The following is a 16,114-nucleotide window of genomic DNA, read 5'->3' as shown; positions in this document are numbered from 1 at the left end:
CTGAAAGACAGGAAAGGATTAAAATTGTCAACACTGAGACAACCCCTCGTCCAAGATCATTAGTGGAAGATCTAAATATGGCGTTTGTCCTCATAAAATGTACAAACAAATCAACATTTGTATTTGAAGTCTATTATTTATTTCATATCTTGAAATACATTACTTGCATTGAAATTTTTGCCATTGACACAGCATTTAAAATTTGGGAATATGTGTCATATTTAGATACATTTATTATTTAGGTTTTAAGGCTTTATCATTTAAGCCTGCCATACTGATATACATTTTCTTCAAATAAATAATATTTTTATGCAAGACAGGAGAGGTAGAAAAACAGCTCGGTGCCTTCATAGGGGAGTGTATGTGTGTGCCTGTATCTTTGAGCAGGCTTGTTGTGTATCCTTTGAATTTTTAAAATTAGCTAATTACATGTTAGTGTATCCAAAAATGAGTCAGTATCATCACTTGTGAGCACACCAAAAACAACTTTCAAAGACAACAAACTCCAATCAGCCACAGATATCAATACATTTAAAATTCCAGGATCCAGTTCTGTCAGACCTCCCATGTTCACCGTTACCAGACTGTTAGCACCTATCCACAAGCCCTGCAAATTCAGACAGAACTGTGCCACCACGTGGTGCGAAGACAAACCTCTATTGTCTGTACATTTATTGCAACAGACTCTACATTAACAGAGTCACAGTGCAGTTTAAAATCTTTATCTTACAAGCCAGTTTCACTCCTACCTGTGCACTTGAAACACTTTTAATCTCTATCAAAGTTAAATTAGGATGCAGAGGCATGTTTGGAGCCATCTGGCAGGAAACTTTGGGAGCACTGCACATCTTTGACTCTGACCCTTCTTTCCAGCTATCTATTAACAAACACATTTCAAATGGCAACTCTTATAGGTTTCAGAGTCAAGAGGAAAAAAATTAAGAAGCATTGTCAAAACATGCATTTAAAGACATTCTGAGGACTTACTTACACAGACGGTCAGGATCGAATGCACAAGGTTTCCTGCTGTGTTTGGGGGAGGCTGTTGCAAAAACATGCACATATGCAAATCAAACCACCGTGTCCAAGCGCCACCATCAGAGAATACATATTAAAGGCTGAGTGTGTGTCTGTGGCGTGCGTTAAGGTAAATGTTAAAAATGCTGGCTGCCTTTTTCAAAGGCCAACATGTAGGTGGAAAGGCGTGGAGAAGTGTGAACCTGAATCACAAAAAAAATTACAAAATCAGCAACTCAGAAAAAGATTTTCTGTGTGGGAGCATTTGCTCTAATGTGCAACCTCATCTGTTTATCTTACATGTACCCAACTTTCTACAATTTTTGAGATGCATTTTTTTTTTCATAAATGGAAGACAAATAAGGATTTCCATGATCACTTGACCTGAGTGACCCTGTGAATGACCAGCAATGTACAAAAAGGGTCAGAAGCATATTGCAACCGATAATTATGTTATAGACTGAATGCACATGTGAGTTAGTAGCTGTTGTAGCATGAAATGTAGTTGAGTTCTGCCTCCAGTCAGGAGGAAAATAAATTTCCAGGCAAGTTTTTGGAAAGAGGGACTTGAGAACACAGCAGAGATGATGCCTCTGATCTACTGTCCTGGCCTTTGTTTAAACAGAGAAGCATCCAGTGACCGTTTCACTGATGGTAAACAGTGACAAGAATCTGAGCTCTAAGTTGGTGTTCAGAGTGATTAAGAGCACCACTGAATAAGGCCTTTTGCACAGCTGGCTTTAGTTGACAGGGAGGAAAAGGAGGAAAGTCATTCAAAATTCAGTCTCTAAACTGCCTTACAGCTTCCTTACTTCCTCCCATCTTTGTTTTCTGTACAACCCTGTGAACTCAGATGCCCTCAGTTTTCCTTCTCACAGTGCAGACTCTGAATAGAGAGCCCCCGATGAGCCATGTGGAGGATGAGGTGTCACTAAACGACGTAGTGACGCAGAGGAAGAAGAGCTTAAATCCCCACAGCTCCGCAGGTGGATGCCTTCTGGAGCCCGACCGCTGTAGTGCCGGTTGTGTCGACTGTCACTGTGGGAATGATGGTGTCCGCGACGATGAGGGTGGTGGGAGTGATGGGTGGGGTGTCCTCGGCTGGTGTTCCAAGGAGTCCGCAAAACCTCATGAAGAAACATGGGCGAAGAGCTGATTATTTAACTAACAGACAAACTGAAATTTCCTAAAAAGGCAAGGTGGAGACAGTATTACTATACAGTGCCTATAAAAACATCCAACATCCAGGGCAAAGCAATACTGAATACTTTTTATAGATGGTGTGTATTTATAAATAATCAGAACTTGATGTCATACTTGTTCCAAGGGCAGATGATTGGTGGCAGCACCCTCAGCTCCAGTCCTCCTTTTCGGCCCCTGAACTGCATTCCCAGCATGCTCAGAGGAGGGGGAGAGGTTGCGTCTGGAGCGCTGCAGGAAGCGAGCCATCAGAACTCGGGTCACCTGAAGGTGAAGTACAAAGATCAGTGAAGGTTAAATAGGTTCACTTGATGTAATTAATTCCTCTTTATTGTAATAAATGATTTCCAGACTAACCTTTAGGTCCCCAAGTGAACGGTTGCAGTCTTTTGGTAAACGCAGAGGTGAGGTGGGGGGAGGTTTGGAGGGGACCTGTACCCCAGTGGCTGCTGCTGGTTTTACACTGCCTTTCCTTGGTAAAGCTGCAGCAGGAGGCAAAGAGGTGCGCGGCAACAGACACGCCTCAGAGGATGGACCTTTGATGGATGGATTCAGAAAAGCCAATATTGTTTCAGATCCTACTTCAGTAGTAATCATTCTGTTTACTTTATTTATAATTCTGTAATGTCCAAAAGGCTTGTCCAGGAAGGAGAAAAGAAGTAATAATTTAGATGGATGAAACAAGTTAGAAGTAGGCCTATTGCTGACTTTTACAGCCTGTTATGGATGCTTAATTCAAACTTTGGGAAAAGCAAAAACAAAACAGACCAATCAGCCATGGCAAGCAACAAAGACACATTACTGAATAAGAAAAGAAAATCGTCACCATGCTATACCTTACGTTGAGGTCAGACTACATGTTTGCACCACAACTATAGCCAGAGTCATAGACACAGGGAATCAGAATCCATCTGCCCTGAAAAACGTGTTGTTTCATCTCATGGCACCTCACGACGTCCTGGCAGAAAGACTTGCATATCTGATTTTTGTCCTCCCTTCTACGATTTGTTTCAAATGTCAGTGATGTTACCAATAAGAGCACATAGCTCTCTGCACTTGCAGCAGTTGAAAATGTAAACAAACAAAATGGTAAACCGAAAGAAAACTGATGAAGTTGCAGTTGTGAGACGGAACAATGTGACACAAGAAAAAGTTTGTTGAGCTCTGACAACAACATCGCTGCCTTCATGATGTTCACAGAGGGACTACCACGACTGACTGAAAAAAGAGAAACGGGGGTGAAAAAGCAGAGACGCTATATTAACTAGTGAGTAGCTCCTGTTGGCATTAATGTCAAGCTAGCGAGTCATCTATCATAATGACTGGATAGACAAAAATTACAGTATAGCAGTGATAGATTTATCATGGCAAACCTCCACTGTATCTGTAGCGTTTTCTAATGCCCAGCTGGGGCTTTGTAACCTTGCACAGCAGATGGATTGGCCCGCTTCCGTGTTTCTCACTGGCGAATCCATCTCGCAAAGTTCCCATCTGAACAGTTTGGGCCCGGTTAGAAAGTGAAAGGACCAATCAGCGACAAGGGGCAGTACTTTTGGGCGCAGTGCAATTATGGTGGATGACATTAGAGTGGATGCTGCTAAAACGTTAAGTTTTATTAGAACTTGACAGCAAGTCTTTGTTAAAAGAAGAACAAAGAACAGCATTGAGTTGTTTTCTTTTCAAAAACGACAAAAGTCATGTACTGGCATTTCTACAGTTGCCATGGTTCGCGTTATGCAGTTCTCTATGGAGTTTACTCCTCGGTAGGGGCGCACCTCAGTAGGGGCTACGACGTCAGATGTTTTGTTGCTCTGATTGGCCTGTAAAGATGTGACAGACCGAACATTCATCCAATCACCCACCGAGTTGTTTTTTTCAAAGGCTCTACCCTTTCCCAAACGCTGACTATGGGATGTTTACCGCATGGATGTGTGAAACAAATCCATCTGGCATGTCAGGTTAGGGGCTTTAGTCATGTGACGCTGACCTTATTCACTGGCCCCACCGCCCTGTTCCGTTTACTGGGTTCTTTCATACAACGTAAATCCACAATGTCTCTTTGCTGCCTCCACTGCTTATGCAAACTTAAGTGCTTTTTCAAAAGTCGGTCTGTCCTCTGACAGCAGCCTCTGCTGTATCTTGTCTTCATTAATGGTACAGATTAAACAATCTCTCAACATCAACATTGTCAACAAATTACCAAAGTTACAGTCCTGTGTGTTGGAGTTGACAATAGGGATAAAAAGTGATGGCTTAAACTAGCTTTTAACCCAAATAATTATCCTAATTGCCTATTGATAAAAAAAAGTTTTCTTAATCTCGCCCCAATCCTCTTCCAAACGCCATCCCACTTGGTTACAATGACTGATTGTGTAACTGTATGTGGTCTGTCATGTCTATCAGTCAAGTCATGGCACAAATTTAAGGCTCTTATCTGGCATAGTGACCATTATAAAAGATGCAAAAATAAGGTAGTCTGACTCCAACTCTACTCTCTAATTTCATAAAACGGAGGTAAACGAAGGGCACAAAACAGCAGGCATCCTCAACAGAGATTCATAGAAATATTTTCAAGACAACATGCTCCTCCTGAGCAATACTGTTGATATTTAAACTCAGCAGCCAAACAAACACAATCCTTCTGTCAGTGATGCCTCAGAAGCTTTGCCAGTGCCAGGGAAACGATTGTAACAGCTCACTAATAAAAAAGCAATATCGCAGAAACTGGAGCATCTGCTCCCGGAGGGAAAGTTACAAGCAGTTTTAATTTCTATCATGATTTAGCTCTGGTCCTCATGGGTGAGGACATGGATGAGAGAGAGAGAGACAGCCAGAGGCAGAGGTCAAATTGCATTGCACGAACACTGTTACTAATGGTTTGAATAGTGCTCTGTGTGCAAGCTCACTCTGATCCACTTTGTTTGTTGCCTGTTTATAGAGCCAGGGCTGTGAACAAACAGAACTGACAGCTGGCCGACCAGAAGGGAATATTTGCTGAATCAGAGAAATACTTCACAAAGTTTTAAGATTCAACTCACTCTGTCAAACATCTATGACTTTTTTCCAAAGAAAATAAGGCATGCTGGCAGAGTACTGAGCATTGTTATAATAGCATAAATGATTAGATTGCCTTCTAGCACTGTGATGAGAAATGAGAGCTTTCGGTTTTGTGAAATTTAATTTTTAATTAATCAATCGGGGTGTATCATTTGGAAATTATATAGTATAAATAAGGAAATGGTGTGGCTCAATATTGTCTCCACTGCTGAATCTAATTTATCAAAGTATAATCAGATCACTGCTAATTTAGCTGCTGGGAAATTGTTTCATAAATCGCTTGTGATTGGGGACTTATTTCCTCTTCTGTTTAAATCTACAACAGATTCTCAGAGGGTTTGGTAAGTGATGGCTTTTAGGTGTCAATGTGTTGAGTTGCATCTCCTCGAAATACACTTAAGTGTTTGCTTTTGCATTTTCTTCTCTAAGTGAGCTGTCAGATGTGAAATGGGGCAGAGATCTTTGAAAAACAATTAATTCATATCTTAGATTTCCTCAATATCAGCTTACCTGTGTCTACAGATGCTTTGCTTCCTCCAGAGCCAAAGTCGACTAAACAAAAGATAGAAGCAAAAGTTACACAAATGAAGCAGTAATGCAGCAGATGTGCTCATGTTTGTGTCTAACTCACCTGTATCGGTGGAGGAACCGAAGCCTGGCTCACTGTGTGACCTCACCAGACGTAGGAGCCCCTCACTATCCCTTCTTAAGCCTTCTCCATCCTTTTCGCTCTTTCCAGCACGTCGCCGAAGGTACAACAGTTGGCCCAGGAGCTGTGGTCCATTGCCTTGACCTATAATATGCTCACAGGCAGCTGAGGAAGGTGAAATGGGAGGAGCAGAGGAGACTGGGGCAGCTCCTTGGTGTGAAGGAGAGGAGGCGGGGCCTCGTGTCTCTGCAACAGATGATCGCTGCTGAGAGGTGGAGTTACCTATTGCTTCCAGCTGGGAACAGCTGCTAGCTAGCATGGCCTGGCGACGCAAAACTGGAGACCTGTAGGAGGAATCATGAAAACACTTTATATCCATTCTGTGTGCGGTTGTGCTGCTTTAATGCTTCACGTCTCGTTATGTAGAGCCCTGTCTTAGTCTAATTTTGTCTGTATGTGTGGTTGTCTACCTGTACGTGTTTGTTGCCGTGCTGGGTGAAGAGCAGGAATTGGACCTCTCTCCTCTGATGAAGCGCCTGGCTCTTGGCCCTCCAGCCAGTGGACTCTCTGGTGTCTGAGATGGTGGCAAACGAAAGTTGAGGTACTCGCTCCCGTCTGCTCCGTCTCCCCCCTCACCAGCGCTCCTGGTGCCCCTGTCCCCCTGGTTTCTCAGCCCAACCTCCATCAGACAGGAGTCCTCAGAGGGGGAGGAGTCATCAGGTATGTCCACAATCTCTGACATCAACAGAGACCCACTGTCCATGGACACTAATTAAAAAAAAAAAAATTCAAAGAAATAAAACATGAACTTTAAGTTCAGCATAGGCCTAGTGAAAGGAATAAGCTCAATGTATGCCCTTGACAAATGGCTGGATCCCCAATAACAAGACTTTACTTGTTTCTTCATTTAAAAGTAATGTCCTGCCATGGTGGTGCAGTGGTTAGAACTGTTCCCTCACAGAAAAAAATGTTCCTGACTCAAACCCCTGCCAGAATATGCATGTGCTTAATGTGTGGGTTCTCTCAAAGTACTCCAACTTCCATGCCTGTTAGGTTGACTGGAGAGTCTAAACTGTTAGTAAGCGTGAGTGTGAGTTTGACTGCTTGCGTGTCTCTGTATGTCAACTCTGTGATTGGCTGGCAACCAGTGTACCCTGTCTCTTGCCCAGTGCCCAGGATTTGTTCCAGCTCCACCACAACCCCACAGGGGACACATGGCATGTACAATAAAAGGAAGTAAAATGCTGTGGGAACCTAGGAAGTTTTGACAATACCTAAACAGCACTTGAAATATAGTCATTGCCCTCCTGTGGCATTTGTAGGATACTACAAATTACAGTTAAGTATATACACTATATGGACAAAAGTCTGTATAGTATATATGCACTGTAAAGTGGATATGCATTACATGTTGGCCCCCCTTTTGAAGCTATAACAGTATCAGTTCTTTTTGGAAGGCTTTTCACAAGATTTTGGAGTGTTTTTAGGGGAATTTTTGCCCATTCATTCTCTAGATCATTTATGAGGTTGGGCACTGATGTTGGAAGAGAAGGTCTGGCTTGCAATCTGCATTCCAGGTCATCCCAAAGGTGCTTGATAGGGTTCAGATCAGGACTGTGTGGACCAGCACTTGGGCACAGTCATGTTGGAATAGAAAAGGGTCTTCCCCAAACTGTTGCCATGAAGTTGGAAGCAAAGTCCAAAATGTCTTGGTATGCTGAAGCATTAAGTTTGCCCTTCACTGGCAATAAGGGGCCTAGCCTAAACTATGGAAAAACAGCCTCATACCATTGTTCCCCCTCCACCAAACTTCACAGTTGGTACACTGCAGTCAGGAAGGTAACATCCAAGCATCTGCCGAACCCAGACTCGCCTATCTGACTGCCAAATAGAGAAGCATGAGTTGCCACTCCTCAAAACACTTTTCCACTACTCCACAGTCCATTGTTGGTGTACTTTACACAACTCCGTTTGACACCTGGCATTGGACCTGGTGATGTTAGGCTTTTCTGATGTTTTCTTCTGACATTAATGCAAGTGGAAGTTTGAACTTTTTAGCTAAGGAAACAGCAGAGCTTTGGCAACTTTTCAGCAGAATGTGCCTTAGCAGTCATTGACCCTGTTGAGATTTTACGTGGTCTTCTGCTTCATGGCTAAGCTGCTGTTATTCCTAAATGCTCCCACTCCTGATAATATCTATTGTAGCTGACTGTGGAATATCCAGCAGGGATACAATTTCAAGAATCGTCTTATTAAAGGTGGCATCCACAACAGTACAATGGTTATAGTCACTAAGCTCTTCAGAATGGCAGATTTTGTATCACAAATGTTTGCAAAAGGAGACTGCTGTTGCATAAAATTTGGAATATATGTCATACCAGTACATAAGATGATGTCTGTTCTGGTGGGTCTTCCAGTGGGAACAAGGTGTAAATTATCAAGCCGGATGATTCATATAGCAATCAGTGAAATCTTGTGTAATGAGTTGTCATCCCGAGCTGTGTATCTCTTCAGAACGTCATTTTCATCTTATGGAATTGTCAATCTAGTAGCTACCAGTACGCAGTAGTGCTCTTAGTCTATGGTAATAGTTTTGAATTACAGACCTACCCATAACTAAAAGGATACATAACATGCAGGAACAAAATGTGAACACTATTCTTGATTTTTTTAATTGACTTCCTTTTTAGAGTTGGTTTGTACAAGGTCAAAAATCTCCTTAGATACTTATGATTATTTCTCAACTAGAGCACAGATTCTTCTTTTAGACCATAGTGGACTGTATTAAAAGTTTGAAAAGAGTATGATAAGCCACCTTTAACATAGCTTATTTTTATTGACTTTAATACTAAAGCCACTCCTCCATTGATGGCTTCATACCTTCTCCGCTGAAGGCAGTAGAAGTTCCTCTCTCTCCAGACAGCTCAGTGCCGTGGGCGTCATACATAGTTGCCTTGACAGAATAGACACGGATCAGCACCGGCAGCATGAACATCATACATATAACGCACTTATACAGTAGATACACCTGCTCACTCACCTGGCTAGCAGCTCTTTGCCCCATCACAGCTTCATAAGGAGGAGGGCAGTCAGTTGGGTAGAGAGGAACAGGACTCTCCATGGAGCCATTATAGGTGATACTATACATAATTTAAACACATCATCAAACAGATTTGTCCTCTCTCTCTCTGTACAAGATGCTTTGTTTGAACACTGCATGGCTCTTAATGCTATATAATAATTAATGCTATATAATAATACTTATTAAGTGTACCTCTGAGCATCTGTTTCAGAACTGCAGGTGTACTCAGGAGGATAGTAAGGAGGCGGAGGGATGGGTGGAACAAACTCCTCAAAGTCCATGATGTTGGTCAGGAAGGCGTCCTGAGGAGTGGTGCATTCTGGGTTGACTGAACGAGAGCGATGTGGGGCCAGCTATGTGAGGAGAAGACGTTAGGCTCACACAGTAGATAGACATATATATTTACAAAGTCTAATCCCTGAATTTGTGCTGTGTAATTTAGTGCTGAGTCGAAACAGAAAATGCCAAACTGCTGTTAAAAGTGCTTTGCATGAACTCACCAGGTGCACAAGGTCCAGAGAGAATATGTGGATACTGCAGGTCACAGTGGACAGAGTGCAGATGATGGTGGACAGAATGCTGAGACCACATGCACTAAACAAAAGGTCCTGCAAAGAAAAGCATATTTAGAAGATTAAAATATGGCAAAGGAAATGGTTTTTTAAGTCTTGTGTGTAAAAGTTAAAAGTAGTTTGTGTTTTCTTTTACGTGAGGAGCTACGGTTAACAGAAAGAAGCAAAGAAGGTTATTTTATTTTTCTTACCAAAGCTGATATTAGTTCTTAACTAAACTTTTGAAAGCACTATTGAAATTCAAATAATTTCAGCCAAGAGTTTGCAATATTTGCCATCCCAAGGACCTATAGCACTAGACTCTCACTGCAACCCCTATCCAACTTGAAAAACAATCAAACCTATTACCATGACAAATAACCAAGATTAAACATATACCCTCTTAATACATTTCTATTCTTAACATTAATTTTTGTGTTTTCTTTATTTTATTCCATGTCTTTATTGTAAACAGTATTTTCAACTACTATCAACATTGACAGTTACAGTATTTGTTTAAAATTTCTCTCTTGTCATTCATCTATATTTAACCTCCTGAGACCCTTCATGCAGGTTTGAGGATTTGGCCTTTCTACAACAAAATTAGTATATTCTGCCACCAGAATTTTAAAGATAATTTTCAAGAATAAAATGAAACTAATTTGCGTTGAATGTCTGGAAATTTTTTTTCAGACTTTTTTTTTTAAAGATTTTGGAGATGTTTATATACTTTCAAGGCAATTTCATGGGATTTGAGGAATTTATTCATACATTTTGGGGGAATTTAATTTGATATTTGGGTTGGGAATTTTCCTACCTGGATTTTCATAGAATATGGGGAATTTTGTTTGGATTTTGGGGGGAATTGGATAAGAATTTTTTTGGAGTAGTTTGTTTTGAAATGTTGAGTCATTTGCTTGAAAATTTTCATGAAATTTTGGTATACTTTTTTTTGTAAATCTTTGTGCTTTTTGAAAAAACTTAACTGAAATACTTGGGGAATATTTTAGGTCATTTGGGTTATTTTTTTTTTTTAAAGATTTTTTAAATTTTCACAGAAAATGTCTTAGAAATGTTATGGAATTTATGTGGGCTTTTAAAAATATTTTTGGGATGCTCTAAAAATTTAAAGGGAATTTTTCCAAGACCTCCAGAACTTTCACTGGAAACTTATTTTATACCTGGCCAAGATCTTGTGGTCTATCAGCAGAAAAAATGACAACACTGTACGTCTCTTATTGGCTGACACCATTTCTCACCAGCTGAATAGCCTCCTTTCATAAGGCCGAAACACACTAAAAATTTATTTTTAAAAAATCCGTGTTTTTTGGGTTTGTTTTAAAGTAAGATAAGCCTGTTCTCATATGCAGACATAGTTCTTTTTACAAAAACTACTTCTCGTTCAAAGATAACATTAAGGTTTTATGCTTACAAGCTTGGGGCTGCACAGTGGTGCTGAGGTTAGGGCTTTTGCTTCACAGCAAAAAGGTCCCTGGTTCGCTTCCGGACAGGGCCTATCTGTGCAGAGTTTTTATGTGACATTGTTTTTGTAAAGTGCTTTAGTATTTATTATATTTATAGGAACAGACAGTCAGGTACATGACCCTCTAGTTTAGGAAAGATACCTGATATGACTCATGACTTCAATGATTAATTGAACCATTTCTATATTATCAGATCAGGCTTTTGGCCACTAGATGGAGCTGCACTTATTCAAGACTTACATTTGTAAATTTTTCTTCTCTTGGATAACTATAGCTCCTTTCCTGAAATATTTATTTTTGATGTGTTGGCTTTAACCTGGCTTCTATTGAACCTTTATAGAATTCTGTATGCAAAATTGCATTTTCATGAGATATAGATACACAATGCAATTTTTAGCATTTTAAAGGATTCACTTGTCTGGAGAGTCATGCCAGACATTGATTATTTGTTGATACATATATGCACTTGATTAATTAATTTTTATTCATGTGTAAATTTATATCTTTGTACAAGGTATTAATGAGCGGTTGTGTCTTACCCGGAGAACATTAAGAGTCTTATTTTGAAAGATGTACCTGTACTGCTCGAGTTACTTCCTGTATTTAAGGTGCCCTTCCGCTCATTGTTCACAACGCTGAAGAAGACCACAAGTCGAAACGCATCCATTGTGCCTTAAAGCCTTAATAAACTGATCTAAAGGACATTTTGAGTTCTGACCTTCTCAGTTTTAGTTTAACTTTTTTCCAATGCCTCTGGTAAAATGCAAAGACATCAAGAGCACGGTAAGGGTTGTGTCGCTCCTCCTTCCCTTTCAATGGTGCCCTCAGGCAGATTACTCGCCACATCTTTCTAAAGCCTCAATTTTTGTCCCAATCATGCCTAAAAGTTCTGCACAGCACTGTATGTGTACAGTCAGTGGAGAGTCAACCAAGTCTTTTCATTCTTTTGGAAGTCTTTGCCATATCTGATGTGTCCACGAAAATCCTCCCCTTTGTAATAGTTCTGTCCAGAATTTGCCTCTCGTATGTTGAAAAACGGAACTTTTGCTGTGGATTTTGGAGACCATGTGACAGTGTGCTAGCTTAGTGAGGCTGCTGACCAGTTATTCTGCAAAGATATACAATTTTAATACATTTGATATGAAACACCGTCAGATTTATCAGTTTGATATGTGCTAAAATCAGACTGGGGTGCTGGTAGCCTCGTAGTTATGTCCACACAAGGAGGCTGTTCACCTCAAAGTGGCTGGCTCAGGCTCAGATGCAATCTATGGCTCCCGTCTCACATTATTCCCCACTCTCTTTATCCCTATTTGACTCTATCCACAGTCCGTTCTATAGTAAACCCCCAGGTATCTTCAAAAAAAGATTAAATATAGTCAGACTTAACATATATTTCAGACTACTGGATGGTGAAAAACTGGCATTAGTCCCTTCATAGCTGCAGGTATATCTATCAGGTTTCTATCCATCTGTAAAAAAAACCCAAAACTCTTTCTTGTGTTGGACACTGAGAGGCATCGACCCTATATTTATTCATCTATGATCTTATATGCAGATGGAAATGAGGCATTAGTCATTTACGTATATATACTTACCTTCAGCTGATGTCTGACTGAATGACAGTCAGCATTCAGGTAAAGCACCAGGGTCTCCTCCTCTGTGATGGAGCAGGAGTGAGTGGGTGTACAACACACACACAGACCATTCTCCACCTACACAAACACACAAACAGAGAGGAGTGTTGTTAAGCACTGAGCTGCACTTTACAGACATATTCACAGTTATTCCTGGCACGCTCCTTTATGCATCTGGCTAGAAGGGCATTTCAGCATGATGCAGAAAACAAACTTGAACAACATTGTGCACCTGGCAGGTGAGCATAGACTTGACCATCTGTGCGTTCTGACAGGAGAGCATAGAGCCAGCCAGGCTGAGGATCACACACACTGCAGACAGCAGCATGAACAGGGACACCTGTGGAGGAAAACAAAGACACAGCCATGTTTGGATTCAGAGCAGGGTGTCGACAATCGTTCCATCCTCAGCCAAGAGTGTGTGGAGATTTATTCTTCAAACCAAAGAGTTTGGCAGACAACTTTACGGAAAAAAAACTTCTTCTGTCAAGGGAACGAGAGATGATAAACTCATCTTATTTGGTTTTTGGATGAACTGGCATGTTGCAAACTTTTTACTACCTATTTCACAGCCACATAAATCACCATTAAATATTCTGTTTTTCTTTATTTTACTGAATTTATACTTGACATGAGTAATGCAGAGGTCTTGTATCTTGTACCCTTGTAACTGCATAAATATTCCCGACCTTTAAAGTCAGAATTAAGTAGATGCACCTTTGGCTGCAATCACAGCACTGAGTCTGTGTTGATAGGTCTCAAACAGGCTTGCACATCTTGACACTGCAACTTTACTTCATTCTTCTGTGCAAAACTGCTCAAGCTCTGTCTCCAAAGCAGTAGTTCACTTGCAGACTCAATAAGATTGTGCTCCAGGATTTTCCTATTTTTGCCAGGAAAATAAGTCACCTTATTTTCTGCAATTTTTATTGATATTTTGAATGTGTTAAAAAAATAGGAAGCATTGATATAGAGGTAAATATTGCTAAGCTGTCATTATAGCTTTGTATAGTGGACTCTGTTGCTTCACCCACAGCTTTTGCAGTGTCCAATGCAGTGCACCAAGTCAGAAAATTTTCAGGGGCAGTTTGCCTGATTTTTTCCAGAAGTTTCTGGAGTGCACATGTGAAAATGGTTGTATTGTTTCCAGCTCTTTAATCAGATGAACATATGCAGTACATACCACCAGTGTCAGAGGTCTCCTCCATGAGATGATTCCTACTATCCCTGATGCCACCACCTGCAGAAGGACAGCACAAATATCAGCCTTCAGCATCTCTTTCATGGTAGCTGAAATAATATCAGTTAGATTTACACTTACAAAAAAGCCAGCCCAGAAAGGACAGGATTGCCTAACTCTGGCTGAGGAGGTGAAGGCCATACTGGTAAAAGAGAAGGCCAGAACCATGGCCCCTAACCCCAGGTGGCACAACCCCAGGTACAGGAGAAGCCGGGCTCCTCCAGGCCCCCGTCCGGACATGCCCCTGCGACTATCCGACCATCCTCGAGACCCCGAGGCTGAAGCCACACTGCTGGAGTCGGATGGTGAAGGCATGTTTGTGGAGGAAGCTGGGAGAGATTTCACACTTACTCTGTCTTCATAAAACAAAGTTCAGTTGTGTGGGTAGCAGTGTAGGAGAGGGAGAAACATAGATGCTGGCTTCAGAGCTCCACTCCGTCAAAATTATGCACCAAGCTCTCTACTGGCAAGTGCCATGGGTTGTGCGCAGTGCCCCATGGTGTAGTCCAGTCAGGGAGTCCAAGAACTTGGTCAGCAGAAAGTAGAGGATTGAGCAGCCACTACACACTCACAGCCACGGTACTCACCTCATTTGACGTTTCAGCCATGATTGTTTCAGTCTATACATTGTCCATTCCAACCAAAGCCACTTCAACCAATAGAGAACAGTCTAAAGCATTCTCATTTACCGGTCAAAACATAATCAAGCATCATTGTTATGCTCATTTGTTTGATGTTGCACCCTCCTCTTCCTCTCCTGCCTCCTCTCGCCAGTGGCATTGCGGTAACTGAAGAGCCGAGCAGGCCGCAGATTTTAAAGCATCCCAGAGAAAGCAGCTGATCTGATCCCTCGTCGTTTCACCCCCAGCAGAGATAACATGAACCGGTCAGTCCGTGTGTCCAGTCCGGAGCTACATCCGAACATGTGCCCTCCCTCCTCCTCCTGCTCTCGCGACCTTCTCTCAGTTCCTTTTCATCCCGTCACGTAAGAAGAAAAAGAAACGACGGTGTGGAGATCAGAGCCCCGAGATCACATCGGTTCGTTCGGGAAGCGGAGACTAATTACCTCGACGTGAACAGGAAATAAATATCCTCCATCGATTTTCAAACTGCACCAAAAATAGCAGCCAGGCCCGGGTGGATGTTTCCTCACAGGTTTCGATCTTTGACAACTCCACCTCTGGGGTTTTGCGGTGGTCCATACACGCACCTAGACCCCCTCCTCCTGCTGCTCCTTCTCCTCCGCCGCCTCTTTCCTCCCTGCAGTCACGCGGGCATCCCGTTCAGACCCGTGTATGTGTGGTTATGAGTGTGTGTATCCCGGACGTTTACCTCACTGCCTCCCACCAGGCGTCACATGAACACAACATAACATAACCCTACCTACATGTTTAAATCCATCCAGGGCCGTCTATACTCACTGGCCCCTCCCTCTGCCGCCCTCGCGCCCTTTCTTCAGTTCCTCGGTAGAGCTCTCGCGCTGGAAGGAAAAAAAAAACCCGGAATGTTTGCGAACTGAAACCTGCCCTGCGTGATGACAAGGCACGCAGCAGACGAAGAACGTGCAGGCAAGTTGAGGATGCGGCATAGCGCGCACACACTTTAGTGGTGCTGATGCTGGGAGGGAGGGGCGGTTGCTTAGCGACGAACTCATACTCCTAGCTGCTGCTGCAGCGATAAAGGGAAAATACTGCCACCATTCTCAGAGCACTGGGAGGGTAAGTATAACAATATATTTTATTTATGAAGCGCTTTTCAATAATATGGGTATTTGGGCGTCTCCAGCAACAGTTTTCATAAACCTTTAAAGCAGGGCTGTCAAACAATTCAAATTTTCAATCATGATCAATCACACAGCTTTTGTTGTAAATTGCAATTTCTCTAAATGGTGATTGTATTCAGAAATTTGAAAAACTGTGATTTAGAATTCTAAAGTGAGGAAAAATAGACTTGTGCATAGAGTTTGAGTTTATTAATGCTATATATGTATATGTACAGTGAAAAAGTATTTCCCCCCTTTCTGATTCCTGAGTTTTTTTTATCACACTTAAATGTTTTGGATCATCAAACCAATTTTCATATCTCACAAAGAGAACCCAAGTAAATAGAAAATGCAGTTTTTAAATTTTTTTTTTTTTTTTTCCATTTATTAAGGGTAAAAAAAATCCAAACCTATCTGGCCCTGTGTGAAAAAGTA

The 16,114-nt window shown here is 41.6% G+C and overlaps 1 protein-coding gene across 1 annotated transcript; it reads right to left on the bottom strand.

Moving 5' to 3' along the window:
- Nucleotides 1-176: 176 nt before the first annotated feature.
- fam189b (family with sequence similarity 189 member B) lies at nucleotides 177-15,327 on the bottom strand. The gene is made up of 14 exons (XM_041792826.1): nucleotides 13,999-15,327; nucleotides 13,861-13,917; nucleotides 12,910-13,017; nucleotides 12,639-12,755; nucleotides 9,506-9,613; nucleotides 9,198-9,358; nucleotides 8,964-9,063; nucleotides 8,804-8,876; nucleotides 6,394-6,691; nucleotides 5,906-6,267; nucleotides 5,785-5,826; nucleotides 2,575-2,753; nucleotides 2,335-2,481; nucleotides 177-2,144 (listed from the first exon to the last, which is right to left on the bottom strand). The coding sequence occupies exons 1-14, from the start codon at nucleotides 14,230-14,232 to the stop codon at nucleotides 1,890-1,892; spliced, it is 2,241 nt and encodes a 746-aa protein (XP_041648760.1). The 5' UTR covers nucleotides 14,233-15,327; the 3' UTR covers nucleotides 177-1,889.
- Between the last annotated feature and the right edge of the window lie 787 nt (nucleotides 15,328-16,114).

This window comes from Cheilinus undulatus, linkage group 8 (genome assembly GCF_018320785.1).
Source record: "Cheilinus undulatus linkage group 8, ASM1832078v1, whole genome shotgun sequence".
Lineage (NCBI taxonomy): Eukaryota > Metazoa > Chordata > Actinopteri > Labriformes > Labridae > Cheilinus > Cheilinus undulatus.
The sequence above is the reverse complement of the archived record's forward strand: the minus strand, read 5'-3'. Positions and strand labels throughout refer to the sequence as shown.

What these genes read in the sequence shown, in the direction of transcription:
- fam189b (XM_041792826.1), bottom strand. Translation starts at nt 14,232, where the DNA reads ATGCCTTCACCATCCGACTCCAGCAGTGTGGCTTCAGCCTCGGGGTCT. An exon ending in GGCAAAGAGCTGCTAGCCAG is followed by an intron (nt 8,877 to 8,963) that starts GTGAGTGAGCAG and finishes TATTCTGTCAAG; the next exon opens with GCAACTATGTATGACGCCCA. An exon ending in TACTGCCTTCAGCGGAGAAG is followed by an intron (nt 6,692 to 8,803) that starts GTATGAAGCCAT and finishes TTTTTTAATTAG; the next exon opens with TGTCCATGGACAGTGGGTCT.